Source organism: Camelina sativa, chromosome 20 (genome assembly GCF_000633955.1).
Source record: "Camelina sativa cultivar DH55 chromosome 20, Cs, whole genome shotgun sequence".
In the NCBI taxonomy this organism is placed as follows: Eukaryota; Viridiplantae; Streptophyta; class Magnoliopsida; order Brassicales; family Brassicaceae; genus Camelina; species Camelina sativa.
Window position 1 is genome coordinate 6,728,070 of NC_025704.1, and position 16,386 is coordinate 6,744,455.

A 16,386-nucleotide genomic window follows, 5' to 3' on the forward strand; every position below is an offset into this window, starting at 1 on the left:
CAGTAGTGACCTGTGGCGGCTTTAACAGTGGGCAATGATCATCATCATGGCACAGGCTGCAACATCGCCGACAGTACCCGAATAACCGCTCATATCGAAGTGACACTGTGGTTTCCTCTCCATTGAAGAACTCCACTTCAGTCTCAAAACTCAAAGGTTTGAGACCATTAATAGTGACCTGAACTCGACCACCATCTATATCGACAGCCTCTACATTCCCCAGATCCGCAGCTATCCCCCTGAAAGTCGGCTCAGCCCAAAACTGGAATGGCACTCCCATGATGCGAACCCAGAAAGTCAAGGCAGAGGGATACATAGGATCCACCATTGGTACCCATCGAACCATTGAGACCATCCAATGGTCGAAGTGAAAAGGGGCCATCTTCAACACCTTGACAATGTCCGCTTTCGCATCAAAATCAAACTGGAACTTGCCCATCCCCAGGTCCGCACCAACCACTTTCCCCTCCAGCTGCCAGATGCGTGGAAACATGAGTAGGAGAGACTTCATGTCTTGACGTCGCGGGTTAAAACACCTTCCCACCACCGTTTTGGAATAACCCTCAATCAGAGCTGTGTTGTCAAAGAAAGGGATCTTCACTTTCCTCTTAGTCACAGGTGGAACCGCAACACTCATAACAGGACTTCTATCCACCAACAAGGACTGAGACATCTCGAACAAACTCGGAACAGAACCAAAAGCCCAGAAGAAAAGAGAGCAAAAACAAAAGCTTTCTATAACAGAAGAAAACTGAGTTGAGTGATGAGAGAAACTCCTTGCCAATGAAAGGCTTTTATACCCGACTGAGAGTATCCATTGACATTCCTTCCAAATCAACACTTTCAATTCGAGACCCATCATATCCCGATAAACACGATTTTCCCCTCTGGTTTCCATGAAGAATTGATGATAATTATTCCAAAGATACCATCCCATGATCCGTCTTCCCCTTTGTATAATATCAAATCGTCCCTCGAGATATAACCGATCTGTTAGCTTCCCCCAATCAGAGATTTCATATAATGGTTTCCATAAAAAAAAACCCCAAATCAAACCGACAGAGCTCCATATAACCCATATGAATCCGACTTGCCAAATCCCTTCCCAGGAATAAGATCGAATCAAAGACCTCTGAACCCAACCTGATTTATCGCTCATACCTGAGCTCTCGCTCACCAAAATCCATAATGGAAATTTCCGGATCAGACAAATCAATTTTCGTATCACCCTGAGAATCCCAAGTTTCCAAATATTCTTCCCCTGAACATATCGAATCATGAACCCAAACCCCCAGATTTGCGATCTGAGATAAGACCCATAATAGAAACCGAATGAGGACCAACAAGGAACCAAGATCAAGACCAAATAACTCACAACCATCCGAAATCAAAACCCTAGAATCGCCACCATCGCAATCGCCACTTTTTCTCTCTTTTTTTTTTTTTTTTTTTTTTTTTTTTTTTTTTTNTTCACCATATATATAAATTATTATTGTTAGTGTAGAAAATTTTGAAAATTTCTTCTTAATATTGTGTGACCATTGGTAAAAACAACAATTGAATTTTTCATTAATATAATATTTTTATTAATTTTTAAGGTAATTTAATATTTTTAATAAAATTTGGTTTCAATATTTATTTTGTATTTTATCTTAACTAGATGGTTTTTTTGGTCAATATCTTTTAAATATATTAAATTACATATAAAATACATTTAATTTCATTAAATTAGCTATATTTTCATATCATATATATCATATTAACAGTAGTAAAATTATAAATAATAATAATATAAATACCAAAATAATTATATTTTCTTAACATTAAGCATAAAATTACATTGCAGAAACTTACAAAAACAAAAAAATACTTAAATATGTACTACTATACAAGAGATATTTTTTAATTGTTAAATTCTTTAAAAATATATGAAAGAGACAGTTTTACAAAAATTAGATTAGTCTTTTAAATGTTATAAATCTTATAAGTTTGGAACTTTATAATTTTAAATGATAAGATTTTATTCTCTCACACAAAATTTTTTTTTTTTTTTTTTTTTTTGACAAAACACAAAATCTTTTACTATAGGTTTGCTTCGAGTGGATAAAGTGTGAGAGAATAAAAGAAGGCGAAAGAGCAAAAAAACTCACCAAATCCTCTCTTATCGAGTGAACAATATTGGGAGAAATGGCGTCGATTGCAGCTTCTTCAACGTTTCACTTGTTTTGCAGAACCAAAAGCCCTAATCTTTCTTCGACCCATCTTCTTCCTTTGTCGAAAAAACTCAGCTTTCGGACCAGACCCATCGTCGGTGTTAGTCGAATTCGCAGTTTTGCTGCTGGGTTTATGAAACAGAATCGCCTCGGGTTAATGAAGATTTCTTCGGTTGGAGAAGGAGGAGAAGGTGTCGCTGTCGCAGAGGAGCAACCGCAAGAGACTGTCTCTGTGCCTGTCTCTCCTTCAGACATGCTCACCATGTTTTTTCAGGTGCATCAGTCTCTCTCTCTTTTTGGATTAATTGGCCTGTTGACTTTGTGTGTGTACCATCCTCATTCTCCATTTACGTATTGGTATTAGATACAATTGCCTATATAGTTGGATTGATTCATAGTTATGTCACCTTCTTAGAAATGAGCATTGCAAAATGGTATTGGTTCTGTCTTAAAAGATTCTAGGAGCCTTACTCTGTTGCAATTTCATTTGTGGCCTCAAATTTACTCTGATCATTATTGTTGTTTTTTTTTTTGCTTGATTCTGTAGGCTGATGGAACTTTGAACGAAGCAGCTATTCCTAATGTGACAAGGGCCTTACAGGTAAATCATTTGGCTTTTGCTTTGAGATCTCCCCTTGAACTAGCATTTCTGTGTAGAGTTTGACGAGAGAAACTTTGTTGGAGTTCAGTTGTTTCTTTTCAGTTTGGTTGATTAATAAAACCCCTCTTAATTGGTTTCTTGTTTAGATTCAATCCCATTCTCTGTAGTTTTTGTTAAACTCTTAAGTTTCAGTGTCCACTTTACTCTTAACACGCTTTAGATCTAATTCCTTAACAAGTACCTTTTTAGCTTTCAAAAAACAGTGAGTAAAAGCAAACTAAGCGATAGCCAGTCTTGTTCTGTTCTTTCAGGATATTGATGGAGTTTCCAATTTAAAGGTCCAAGTTTCTGAAGGTGTTGCCGTCGTTGAGGTATGTTTACATCCCAGCATTGTCTTTATATGCCTAGTTGCCTACGCACACACATACACATATCTGTGCATATGATATATGTAGATGAAGACAGATGTTGAATGTGTGATTAGAGATATTATGCCCGGCACAGCCTTAGAAGGACTGGACTGGTCAAGTATGTCATTTTTGTTTTACATTTTGGTGGTCAACATCAGACAGAACAAAAGCTGGATTTGTTAAGGCCTTTATTGTTTCTGTTACAGCTAAATGAAACTCGTAGCAACAACAACTCTCTGTTTGATGTTTGAACCAGAGTATTGAATCTGGCTAATGTTTTGTTCAATGTGTGTGTGTGTGTGTGTGTTTGAAGCTTTCAAAGCAAACGACGGTGCAAGCAACAGGAGTGGCGTCAAGCTTGGTGGAGACAATACAAGGAGCTGGCTTTAAGTTACAGACTTTGAATTTGAGCTTTGAAGATGAAGATGAGGTTCTGTCTAATTAAACCATCTTTCTCCTCTTCATTTTGTGATTAAAGGACACACTATGTTCAATTTTTAGGGTTACTTTCTATCGTTTGTACCTTGCAAGAAAACAATGTGGTAAATTACAAAAACAAAAAGTGGAAATGAAATGTTTTCTTTGTTGAAAAAGGAGAAATTAATTTAATGGGTCATATGGGTTCCCCACTCAGCATGGAGGTTGGGGATTTTTATAGACAGACTTTTGGGTTCTCTATGCTTTGTACAATGCATTTTTAGATTTGTGTGTGTGAATAATGTACTGTATATGATTGTCACAATGTATATGTATGCATGTACGAGCCTCTTCACATGGACCTCCTGTAGAAGATTTTGCCTCTTCCGATTCCCTTGGACGTGGATCGAGTTTAGCCGTTGGTTGCTATATTGTTTTCTGCAAAGACCAAACCCGCATCTCGATCTCTATTGCGGGTTCTTTTTTCGACGAGGCAATGCTCAGATTGCTAGTGGCCGGAGATCACTTTTTCGCCGCGTCATCTGTATGTCCCCTCCTTCCTCCGCAAGTCTTGGTCGACGGAGAGATCTGTCTGCTCCATCCTCTGCAAAATCACAGATCCTTCGATCTTGAGGGCACAGACCTTTGTTATGTTGGCTGCTCTGGTACCCCTTTTTTGGGCCTTCCCGATCTGGTGTCGTCGGTACCGGTGACGTCTTCTTCCAACGACAGTTTGTTGTTGTCGTCTTCACTGTCCCATCAATGCGTTGAAAATGGTGTTTTAGTGACTGGTGATTGCGTCAGAGCTCACCACCGACGTGTGTGTCCAACCACCAACCTCGCCTTAGCCGGCCGTCGTTGCTGTGCATCCTATCTAGGACATCAAACAAATGGATTAGGGTTGCAATTGTTAAATCCATTCTGGGCCAGACCCAATATTCTTTTAATTTTAAATGGACTAGCATATATTTTGAGATTAAAGCCTTTTTTGCCCATCAGATTAATATTACTTGATATGTCCACCAATTTTTGGTTATGCACTTTTATTAACCCTATAAGAAATTTAGCTTTAAGGTCCAACTTCAAAATCCAGTTTTGGACTGTGTTGCCTAATTCCTCCTTAGTGGAAAGCATTTTCCTCTTATACTCAAGAAAGAGAGACTTTTGTATAGTTAGATTGTGTCTTTTAGAAGGCATAGTAATGGCAATTGTAGCTTCATGCAATACAACACCCTCTCCAAGTGTCCTCTCAGGTTTTTGGTTTTCAAGACTCTCGTCTTGTCCAGCGTGTGACCACCCTTTCCAAGGACTTTTGGTGCACGCACGGAATCCAAATACCGCGTTCGTTCTGTTGCAACGTCTGTGGCAATGGTTATCAAGATGGCTGACTATGTGGCAGTGGTCGGTCATCCTTCACCATGAGTGGTCTCACTTTGTGTGGCAACTCTTTACCTTTAGGACTTGTTGTCCTCTTTATGTATCTTATCACCTTTATGGTTTTAAGTCAAGCTTTAAAGCTTGTTTTATGTACGTTTTAAAATTGATGTTTGTAGTTTATTTTGTCCTCCTGTGTAAGTTTATTGGTGTATTTGGCTCCTCTTCAAAGGAAGCTTGTAAACCTTTAATCTAATATAATGGAGTGTTTGATGGAAAAAAAAAAATTATGTATGCATGTACGATGTCGACATTGTGGAGATGGTGATGTGAATATGGTGAATCACAGCTCATGCATTGTTGTACTTGTATCTCTCCCCTACTTGTTACGCAAATCTTTACTTAACAAAACAAATTGGGTATATAGACCAAAATATCTGAAACAATACCTCTGTTTTTTTTCCATCTTCATATATGAAATTATGCTGTGGCGGAATCAGTTTCATTCTATCCAATAAAAGTTTAAATTAAGTTGAAGCAAACATTTCATTCTTAATAAAAATTTATCTTTTTGGACAAACAACAAATAAAAATTTATCTATGTTAACAAAAAAGAGGAAAGTGAGTGTACTTACGACATCTGTAATGATAAAATCTGAACTCGTTGTCGATTTCTTCACTTTAATGAACACTGTTGACTTCTTTTTTCGAAATATCAGAACTAAATTAATAAAGTAGTAATTATCACCGCCACGATTTAAAGAACTCATGTGCTATTGTCCATCTCTCATTTGATGACACATTTTTTTTTTTCTGTAAGAATAATAGAATATAATACTGTATAACTATAACTTAAAGATATTACAGAACACAGTATGGTAATTTCGTAGGCCATGTTGTTTTTTTATCAAAGCAAAGCTTCATAAACGACAAATCCTTTTCTTACTGGTGCAATAATCGAATTGAAGTGAAGGGCATCTTTTTATATGAAATATATATAAGGGACACAGCCTTATGGGCAAATCGAATGCTATATAGTAGTTTATTTTTAATAAGTTACGGTTATTAATGGCAATATGTCATCCACTAGTTTCTCGGGGTACTCACTCAAACATATCACCAAAAAGTCCATAGAGTTAAAATTTAATTATTTTACTGATAAAGTATTCCAAGTTGATGAGGTACGAATAAAGTGGCAATTTTCATGTATTATCTATAGTAATCCATTTTGGGAATCTGATATTTTTGTTCCTCGAGCTCTGAGAAATTATGATGTACTGCTGTAAATTGTAATAGTGAAGGTCCAAAGCTGGCATGCATATATAATAACTGCTCTGAACCTAATACTTACCACGCATTTAAATAAATATCTATTATGGATAATACTGATAAATTGTAATAGTACAAATTTAAGAAATAAGGAACTTCTATATATAGCAGAAAAGGCCATTGGTCTTCATAGTGTGACTTCCACCACTTTCTCATCTCCCACAAAAATGGCTCTCTCACTTCTTTGGGTCTTTACCTTTCTCCATGTCTTTACCAATGTAAGTTACTCTTTCTTTACTTTTTAACATAAAGTGTATAGTACTCTTTTCAATTCTATCTAGTGTTAAAGACTACGAAATACTAAGTACTAGTAGTATGTGTATTACGTTTTTTGTTTGATATTGCAACTAATTAAGTATTTTGATTAATCACCGAGCAGGTTGTTTTTGCTGCTTCAAGTGAGGAATCCAAGGTATTACTACGTTTTTATTTTTCGTTTTAACTAAATTTGTAATTAACCACCGTGAATGAAGTTAATTTTGGTATATATGTTTGTAATTTTATAGGTTTCTTTACCAACGCCAACTCCTCCATCGCCATCCCCGGCTATCAAACCTCCGACACCATCGTACAAGCCACCTACACTGCCGACTACTCCCATAAAACCACCCACCACAAAACCTCCGGTCAAACCTCCCACCACTCCCGTTACACCAACGAAACCTCCGGTTCTAACTCCTCCGATCAAATCACCGCCGGTTGTAGCACCTACGTACAAACCCCCAACGCCACCAGTTAAACCACCGCCGGTCCAACCTCCTACGTACAAACCGCCAACTCCACCGGTTAAACCACCCACGACGCCACCAGTTAAACCACCACCGGTCCAACCACCAACGTACAAACCCCCAACGCCACCGGTTAAACCTCCCACAACAACCCCACCGGTCCAACCACCTACGTACAAACCCCCAACTCCACCGGTTAAACCCCCCACGACACCATCAGTTAAACCACCGACACCACCGGTCAAACCTCCGACACCACCTCCCGTAAGAACTCGGATAGGTAAATCATTTGTTTCTTTAAAAATATTTGTATAATTTATCCCCCGTTGATTAGATTATAGATGTATCATTCATTGAACTAATATTGGACGGTCTAGATTGCGTGCCTTTATGTGGGACGAGGTGTGGGCAACACTCGAGGCAGAACGTATGTATGAGAGCGTGCGTCACGTGCTGCAACCGCTGCAACTGCGTGCCCCCTGGTAGGTACGGTAATAAAGAGAAGTGTGGATCTTGTTACGCCAATATGAAGACACACGGCGGCAAACCCAAATGTCCTTGAAGGTTTTTAATACATGACGCGATATGGTCGTCAATGTGAAAGGCAATAATTAAAATCTATGAGGTTTTTTTTATTATAAGTTTGTAATGCGTTTATTTTTGTTTTAGTAATGTTGAGTTCGATGTTTGTTTACGGTATGTAGAATATATATCAAGAAAAAAACTTATTTCTTTGAATTAATGATTTTCTGAAATTTGTTTTGTATTACACTTATAAAATAGGGATAAATAAAGTTTGAAAAATCATATAGTATAATTATATTCTAAAAGGTTACTTTTTTAGGCATTTCTTCGGACTAGAAAATTTCTTGTATCGGGAATATGAAACTACAAGATTAAATTTGATTGGAGGAGATGAGAACTGAGAAGCTTTATGTATATAATATCATAGTTGGGTCAAGTTCTAGCTAGTTGGAGATCTTATTTGGGCCTTATTTCGAGCCTGTCATGCATATATGTTCGGGGATTGTTTGAGAATTATTGGGGAAGGCCTTAAGAGCAAGAAGACCTATTCAGAGGATATATTTCTAGAAGTTACTTTGGTACTATTTTGGTAATGACTAAAATAGTAAAATTGGTTTAAAGTAAACTTATGAGTATTTTATTACAGTATTTTACTATATTCTACTACGTAAGGTTAAGCCGACACGAAACAAATCGTTAACGAGGTTTTACTTCTTCTATCGTTCTAACTAGCATCAAAACCAAAAAGAAAAAGAAAGAAAGAGAAAATGCAACTGTCTTTCGTATTCACACTTGTTTTCAACTAAAAAATATCGGAATCATATGCTGAACTGGTCTACGCTTTTACGATTCTTTGTGGCAAAGAAACAAAGAGGAATCGTTTACTGTTTGATTTGACTTTTTAAAAATACATTTTTTTTATTTAAATTATCATGAAAATAATTAAGTATATTGTCAAAATAAGTAGATGGACCGCAGGACCTCTCTCATTTTCTGACATTTATATATTTGTCTCATTTTCAGAATATATCTCAATAGTTAATCAGACAGTTATTTGTATACAAAAAAAATTCGAATAGATCGATATAATAACTCGTCCATATACAAGTCTTTTGGCTTCTCCACAGATCTGTTCCAGCTCATGCTATGGATTCTTCTTCATTGTAAGTACTAACGATTACTCTTTTCATCTTTCCTTTGCTCAACTTCTTGTCCTAAAATCATTTTCTTTGTTTTTTTGTTGTCCTTTACTTTTTTTCTTTCTCTGTTTGCTCTTTTGTTTTTTTCTTCTTCTCAGCTCTTTTTGCATAGCTCAACAGTTTTCTTGAAAATCTTGTTTTTTTTTTCTTTCTTTTTCTGGACATTGACTAAATAAAAAAAGCTTTCCTGGTTATATAGAAAAGGTTTCGAGCTTGGGAAGCTTGTGTTGAGGTCCGGTCTCTTACAAAGCTCATGGAGTAAGATCTCCCATATACATGAATCACCCAATTCGAATCAAGATTCAGGTCTAGGTGTCAAGTTTTACAAAGAAGGCAAATCCACATTTGTGGTTTTTGGGGCACCACCTATTCGCAGAAACAGGTATGGTCTTACTCGTCTTTCTGGCTCAGAATATGAAAACAACCCGTTTCATTTCCTCTGCTCCGAGAAGATCTCCTCCTTCTCTGTTCACACACCTTCCTTTGAGCTTTTTGCCTCTGCCTTTCATCGAAATCTCCGTGAACTCAAATCTAAGGTAACCTTTTTTTTACTGATCCACTCAATATATAGTTTTTGTGACACACTCTCTCTCTTCAGAATTTGTTTTGTATTATTTTGGGTTTCTAACAACTTTATGAAAAAGGTTTAGACAAATTAAGAATCTTGGAAGTTAGTGTGTTTCCATAATCATATATGTCTTACAATTTCTTAATATAGTTTGTGCTTAGACATTTATAGAAATTCCCATGAGTTTTTTCAGACATCCATGAGAAAACAGAATCTTGAAAAGTTATAGTATATGTGTTGTGCAGTTGCTGGAGTTGCTCAAGCTTGAGAAACCGGTGATCATCACTGGAGCTGCGTTAGGAGGATCTGTGGCATCTCTCTTTACGTTGTGGCTTCTTGAAACTATCGATCCAAAGCTAAAACGTCCTTTATGCATCACGTTCGGCTCACCTCTAACCGGAGACGCTTCTCTTCAACAGATTCTTGAGAATTCTTTGAGGAATGCATGTTTCCTTCATGTGGCTGAGGCTGCACAAACTCAGGCCATCCAGGCCGATCTTTTCAAGCCTTTTGGAACTTTCTTGATCTGTTTTGATTCAGAATGTATTTGCTTCGAGGACCCTGAGGCGGTCTTGGAGTTGCTGGTAGGTGATACCACGGATGGTCTAGTAGACTGGAGAGACTACGGTGAAATCCTAGACCGTTTGGACCAGTCTTTAATGACGGATTCGAGTCTTATGATTGATGATGTTATTGATCGAATGGAGGAACGTGGAATTAGGAAGAAGCTGCGTTTTGATCAGCTGAAGAAACTAAACGACATGAAGATATCACTGATGCATATAGAGTGGTACAAAAAGATGAGCAAGATGAACAAGATTGGTTACTACGATCGGTACAAGGCTAGAGTGGTTTCATCTGTTGATATAGATCTTGAGAAGAGGAAGAAAGAGTTGAATGAGTTCTGGATATCAATGGTTGAAGAAGTTGAGAAGAAGCCCCAGAGTGAAAAGTCTATTCTCAAGAAACGGTGTCTCTTCGGTGGGAACAACTACAGACGAATGATCGAACCGCTAGACATTGCTGAATATTACCTCGACGGTCGTAAAGACTACCGAACCTTAGGAAGGTCACGCCACTATGTTATGCTAGAGAAATGGTTTGAGGCGGAAAATATTGAAACGGTTAGGTGCAAAAAGAGAGATTTGAGTGATCTTTTAACGTTTGATTCTTGTTTTTGGGCTGAAGTTGAGGAATCGTTGATTGTTACCAATCAGCTAGAGACACAAGTGGGGATAACAAGTGAGGAGAGAGCGGTATTAACCGGAAAACTCGAGAGGTTTGAGGCATACGTTTGGGGGATGATTGAGAAACGTGAGGTTTCGCCGGAGATTTTCTTGGAGGACAGCAGTTTCATGAAGTGGTGGACAGAGTACAAAGTGATCAAAGGCTTTAATTCTCCACCTTCACTCTTCACCGAGTTTATGAACACATGGAAGTATGAGAGTTATGGTCAGCCACAATAATGGAAATAGTTAGTAATTTATTTACATTTCAGGTTAATTCTTATTATTACAGTAATTGTTGTTATTGTTCGTTCATTTACCACGAGAATTTAATTATATAAACTTTAGTTTTCAAAGTTAATAATTCATATAATCGCGACATGTATCAAATATATCAATAATATTTTGATATGTATAAAAATAATTTTTTTATAATAATTATAGGAAAATTAAAAAAATTAAAATAAAAGAATTACAATTACTATTTTTGAAAGTATATAAAACCAAAAGTAATCTTTTATATCACTAATTCGAATAGGAAAATTATCTATTAAATTACTAATTTCAATAGGAAAATATGTGCAATTAATAAGGAAAATATTTGCAATTTAATTGCAATTATTATTTATTATAATCATATAGTACAAAGAAATTTATAAAGAAAAGTGATTAAAGTATGTAAAGGTTCAATGTGTTAAAATTAGTGATTAACATAATGTAAGAAAAATAAGATAACCAAAATAAGAAATTAATGTAATTTCCCTAAGTTTTTCAATCGGTGAATGATTTCATAACGTATTCAATATTATGTTATTATATAAATCTTGGTTTTCAAAGTTAGTAACTCATATGAGCGCGACAAGTGTCAATTTAACAATTTTAAATTACTAATTCTTTAATAAAAAGAATTAAGAAAAATAGATAATTACATCTATAATACTATAATTAAATAAATTATACTGTCAATTATTAATTCTAAAATAAAAAGGATTGTAGATACTCATTTTTACATACACAAATAATTTTCTCATAATAACGTCTTTGAATTTTTGATTAATTTATGATAATGTTGGACAAGTAGTAAAACTATTACTTATGAGATTACAAAATATATAACAAATATATTTAAGATATTGTTAGTTTTTTTTGAGAATTATATCTTATTAATTTTTAGTTTTTATAAAATATTAAGTAAGGTATAAATTTGATACAATGCACATTTTTTGATATGAAAATTATAAATGTTACTCATTGGGATTGAGTACATAGAACTAATATATAATTTTATTAGCATGTAATAATATAAAAAGAAATTGTATTGTAGGATTGAGTATGTGAACTCTAAATCCAGTATTTCAAAAAAAAATCAAATGAAATAAAATTAATATATTTTTTAAAAAATAAAATTAATATTTTGAATACAACTTAAATTTTTATATATTTTTCTTATATCTGCGTTAATACGCGGGCCTAATCTAGTATAGTAATAATTTCTTGGAAATCTCGTTACCAATTTCTTTCCGTTTACAAAAAAAGGACAACATGATTTTTTTTTTTCAACCTAAACATTAATTAAAATAGAACTCCTAAGTTGGTTGCCCAAACTGGAGGAAAGTTGTTTACAAATGTCGTTGCCGACGCTAACAAAACGAGAAGAACGAGCTAAACAATCAGCCTTCACATTTACCGTCCTTGGGATCTTGGAAAGGGTGAAATGAGGAAATGAAGCACTAAGCACCTGGAACTCGTCAAGCAGCGCTGAGAAAGCCGGCCACTCCTCTGGATCTTGCACCATTGAAATTAACTCTGCAGAGTCCGTCTCGAATCTTTGACAAACAATACCTCTGGAAAGAATACACTCCATTGCCCATAATAATGCTTCCATATCCGAATGAAGTGGGGACACACTACGACGCTGACATCTGGCACCCAAAAAGAATGTTTGATTCTCACCATCACCACACCACCATCCTAGACCAGAGTTTTGTTCCGTAGATTTCCACGAACCATCAACTTGACACCGAATTGTCGTCTCTGGAATTTTCACAGGTTCCGACACACTAGACACACTCCTTGCGGCCATTTGGGCTTCCTCCCACCACAATTGCTCTTGTAAAGCCTGATTAATAATATCTATTGGCTCTGATTGTAACCCTTGGAAAACTTTGTTATTCCTATCCTTCCATATGAACCAAACTAGCCACGGTAATGAACTATGTGTTACTCCTAGAGCCATAGGGCCTAACCCTTTCCCATATATAAAATCTAGATTAGAATAAATCGAACCCAAGGGGAACTTATCCCTGTGTAATCCATCAAAAACCCTCTCTCACACCTGAGTGGAACGAGGGCACTCAAAGAAGGTATGATTAATAGATTCTTCTGCTAGCTCACAACGCTTGCATACCGTATCACAATGTACACCCCGAGAAGCTAATCGCACCATCACCGGAAGAGAGCCAGAAACGATCTGCCAGAAAAAATGTTTAATTTTTGGTGGTACCGAAGGTTCCAAGCCTGAGCCATCAGGACATTACAGTTAGGACCAACTATCACTTCCGCCTTCATATCTTGAGCTACCTTATAACCTGACTTAACCGAATAACGACAAGATTTTGTAAAATGCCACACCAAGTGATCAGGTTTAAAAGATTTGCTGATAGGCATACTCCTAATAATTTGAATGTCCTCCTGATCCATATACTCCTGAAGGATAGGTAAATGCCACTCTTTAGTCTGTGGATTAATCAAATGATTGACCATTAGATTTGGATGTAGTTGTCGTCCCCTACCGTTTGTAGGTCTAGGATGCTGATCAGGAATCCATGGGTCACGCCAAACCGAAATATTAGTCCCTGACCCAACCACGAGCCCCTTTTTCCACTAAGCTTTTTGTCGAAAAGATACTCCTCCACCCAAAGGATGGTGAGTAAGGTTTTTTTGCCATTAACGGGTGTTTATTTCTAAAATAACGACCTCTAAACACTTGAGCAAATAGCGAATTTGGAAACTGTATTAGACGCCAATACTGCTTAGCCAGTAAAGCATCATTAAAAGTCTCTAAATCCCGAAATCCCAAGCCACCTTCTGATTTATCTCTACACATTTTATCCCAAGCCACCCAGTGTAGCCCCCGATCTTTCCCATCATAGCTCCACCAGAAATTTGAAATTGTACTCGTCAATTTTGTCGTTAAACCTTGGGGGAGTTTAAAACAGGACATAACATGTGTCGGAAGAGCCAAAGCCACCGACTTGAGTAAGACTTCCTTCCCCCCCTTAGATAAAAACTTGGCATTCCAACCATTCACTCGGTCATTCAACCTATCTCGAACATAACTAAAGACTTGTACTCGTGATCCTCCGAGACTTTCTGGGATTCCCAAGTAGGACCCCATACCCCTTCCTTGGAGATTTTAATGACAGATTTAACCTTATCCTTGACTTCCGACACCTCTTTTTTACCAGACATTATAGATGACTTGTCCAAATTAACCTCTTGCCCGGAAGCTTTACCATAATTGCTTATAATATTCATGACTGTTGAACATTGTTCTTCTTTCGCTTTAAAGAAGAATAAACTATCATCCGCAAAAAGCAAATGAGAAATAGGGGGCGAGTCAAGGGAAACCTTAATACCCGTTATTTTCCCTTCCCTCTCTGCCTTTTTGATATTAGCTATCAAAACCTCAGTGCAAAGAATAAATAAGTAAGGGGATAAAGGATCCCCCTGTCGCAATCCCCGATTTGGCAAAATGGAGCCACAAGGTTGGCCATTAAGCAGCACTTGATAGGACACCGAACTCACACACCACAATAACCAAGAAATCCATTTTGAATCAAAACCTAACCTAATTAGAACCGCTTTCAAAAAATCCCATTCGACACGATCATATGCCTTACTCATATCCGTTTTGAAGGCCAAAAAATCCGAACTACACATCCTATTGGTCTGTAAGCCGTGAAACATCTCTTGGACCACTAGAATATTATCTGTGATTAAGCGGCCAGGAACAAAAGCCGATTGTGTTTCAGAAATAAGTAAGGGCAAAATCCTCCTTAACTGGAAACATAATATTTTTGAAATTATCTTATAACTCACATTACACAAACTAATAGGCCTAAATTCTGCCATCCTTTTTGGTGTTTCAACCTTTTGGATCAAACAAATATTAGTTTCATTAATTCTGGGATCAAACTTACCAGTTCGAAAGAACTCCCTCACCAAAGCAACCAAATCCCCTTTAAGATGAGGCTAAAACCTCTGAAAGAAAAGTGTTGTCATTCCGTCCGGTCCCGGGGTTTTCTCCGGGTGCATTGCGAAAAGAGCCTTTCGAACTTCCAACTCGGAAACATCCTGAATTAACTCCCTATTCATACGCTCAGTAACAAAAGGGTTGACCGCTTCTACCATCTCTGAAATACCCCCAACATCCGATTGAGTAAAAAGTGACTTAAAATAATTAGAAGCAATCCTCTCCATACCCTGACTCGATTCATCCCAAACATCTTGTTGATCAAACAAACCTACAATCTTATTCCTAACTCTCCTTTGTTTAGTAGAAGCATGAAAGAAGCTAGTATTCTTGTCACCGACCCGCAACCAGAACTTTCGGCTTTTCTGTTGCCAATACAATTCCTCATCATAATAGGCATCCTTGAGCTTTTTCTCTAGAATGTGAATTTCCGATTGCGAAAAAGAATCATCTTTTTTAGCATCCTCTAGAGCCGTCTTAAGTGAAGATATAAGAGTTTTACTATTCGGGACATTCTGTTTTCTCCACCAGAAAATAGAATTCCGATAATTTCTGATTTTATCCATAAACCCTGGGATTCTAAAATTTCTTGTCCGATTCCACCCCATTTCCACGGCCCCAGAAAACCCCTCTTTACCCATCCATCGCTTGTCAAAATGAAACTGACGAAACCTTCGTCCCCCAAATAATTCACAAGAAGCTATAATAGGCCGATGATCAGACCCAATCATCTCTAAGTAATCCACTCGCGAACAAGGAAAGAGCGAATGCCAATCTTCATTCCCTAGAGCGCGATCCAATCTACAACGGACTACCTGATTATTACAACGATTACCTCGCCAGGAAAGTAAGTCCCCATAACATGGGAATTCTAACATACCACACTCACGGATCATAGAATTAATAGGAACAAAAGAGGAAACCGGTCTTATCGCACCACCCGATTTTTCGTGATTACCCATAAGTTCATTGAAATCACCAATCATAAACCAAGGATCCTGCCGGAGAGAACCAATTTGAATGAGTTTGTCCCAAACCTCCTGTCTAGCTCCAGGCACATGGTCACCATACACAAAAGAAAGAAATAAAACTTGAGAACCCAACAAAGCTTTAACATCCACTATCCGATCAGATGCATAAAGAAAATTAAGTTTTATATTATTATTATAGAAAATAGCTAAACCACCGCTAGACCCACAGGGTTCAACCGTATACAAATGATGATAACGAATTTTATTCTGAAACTTTTGTAAATAAGAAAAACATCTTTTTGTTTCTGACAAGAATAAAATATCTGGTTTATTCTGCTTCCATAAATCCTGCAAATAGCTCTCTGTCAGATCCGCACCAATGCCCTGACAGTTCCAGCTCAAGATCTTCACGTTTGAGCCGGCGGTTTCGGGAGAGCCCCCATCCCATTCTTCAGTTTGCGGGTTCCTCCTCCCCTATTGCCATCCTCTGACTTCTTCTGCTTTGGCCTGAGAATCCCTTTCTGTTTACCAACCTCACCTGCAGATTTCAACAACAAAGCTTTAGCTAAC

The 16,386-nt window shown here is 37.1% G+C and overlaps 4 protein-coding genes across 5 annotated transcripts in view; 3 read left to right on the forward strand and 1 right to left on the reverse strand.

Annotated features, from left to right (window-relative positions):
- The window catches only part of LOC104769727, a 4,366-nt gene extending 2,943 nt beyond the window's left edge, over positions 1-1,423 (reverse strand). The window contains exon 1 of the mRNA XM_010494006.2: positions 11-1,423. Coding sequence (XP_010492308.1) covers positions 11-1,381 — 1,371 coding nt within the window. The 5' untranslated portion in view covers positions 1,382-1,423. The remainder of the gene's footprint in view (positions 1-10) is intronic.
- Positions 2,092-3,817, forward strand: LOC104769728. Its single transcript, XM_010494007.2, has 4 exons — positions 2,092-2,487; positions 2,761-2,814; positions 3,126-3,185; positions 3,538-3,817. Exons 1-4 carry the CDS (start codon positions 2,188-2,190, stop codon positions 3,667-3,669), a joined length of 546 nt encoding a protein of 181 aa, XP_010492309.1. The 5' UTR covers positions 2,092-2,187; the 3' UTR covers positions 3,670-3,817.
- LOC104769729 (gibberellin-regulated protein 14-like) lies at positions 6,459-7,889 on the forward strand. Its single transcript, XM_010494009.1, has 4 exons — positions 6,459-6,562; positions 6,724-6,756; positions 6,851-7,352; positions 7,450-7,889. Exons 1-4 carry the CDS (start codon positions 6,512-6,514, stop codon positions 7,632-7,634), a joined length of 771 nt encoding a protein of 256 aa, XP_010492311.1. The 5' UTR covers positions 6,459-6,511; the 3' UTR covers positions 7,635-7,889.
- LOC104769730 (senescence-associated carboxylesterase 101-like) lies at positions 8,589-10,958 on the forward strand. Of its 2 annotated transcripts, none has more exons than XM_010494010.2 (3): positions 8,589-8,760; positions 8,996-9,332; positions 9,610-10,958. In XM_010494010.2, the coding sequence occupies exons 1-3, from the start codon at positions 8,744-8,746 to the stop codon at positions 10,828-10,830; spliced, it is 1,575 nt and encodes a 524-aa protein (XP_010492312.1). In that variant the 5' UTR covers positions 8,589-8,743; the 3' UTR covers positions 10,831-10,958. The 2 variants fall into 2 exon arrangements, with proteins under 2 accessions (XP_010492312.1, XP_010492313.1); XM_010494011.2 differs by having other exon boundaries at positions 9,001-9,332.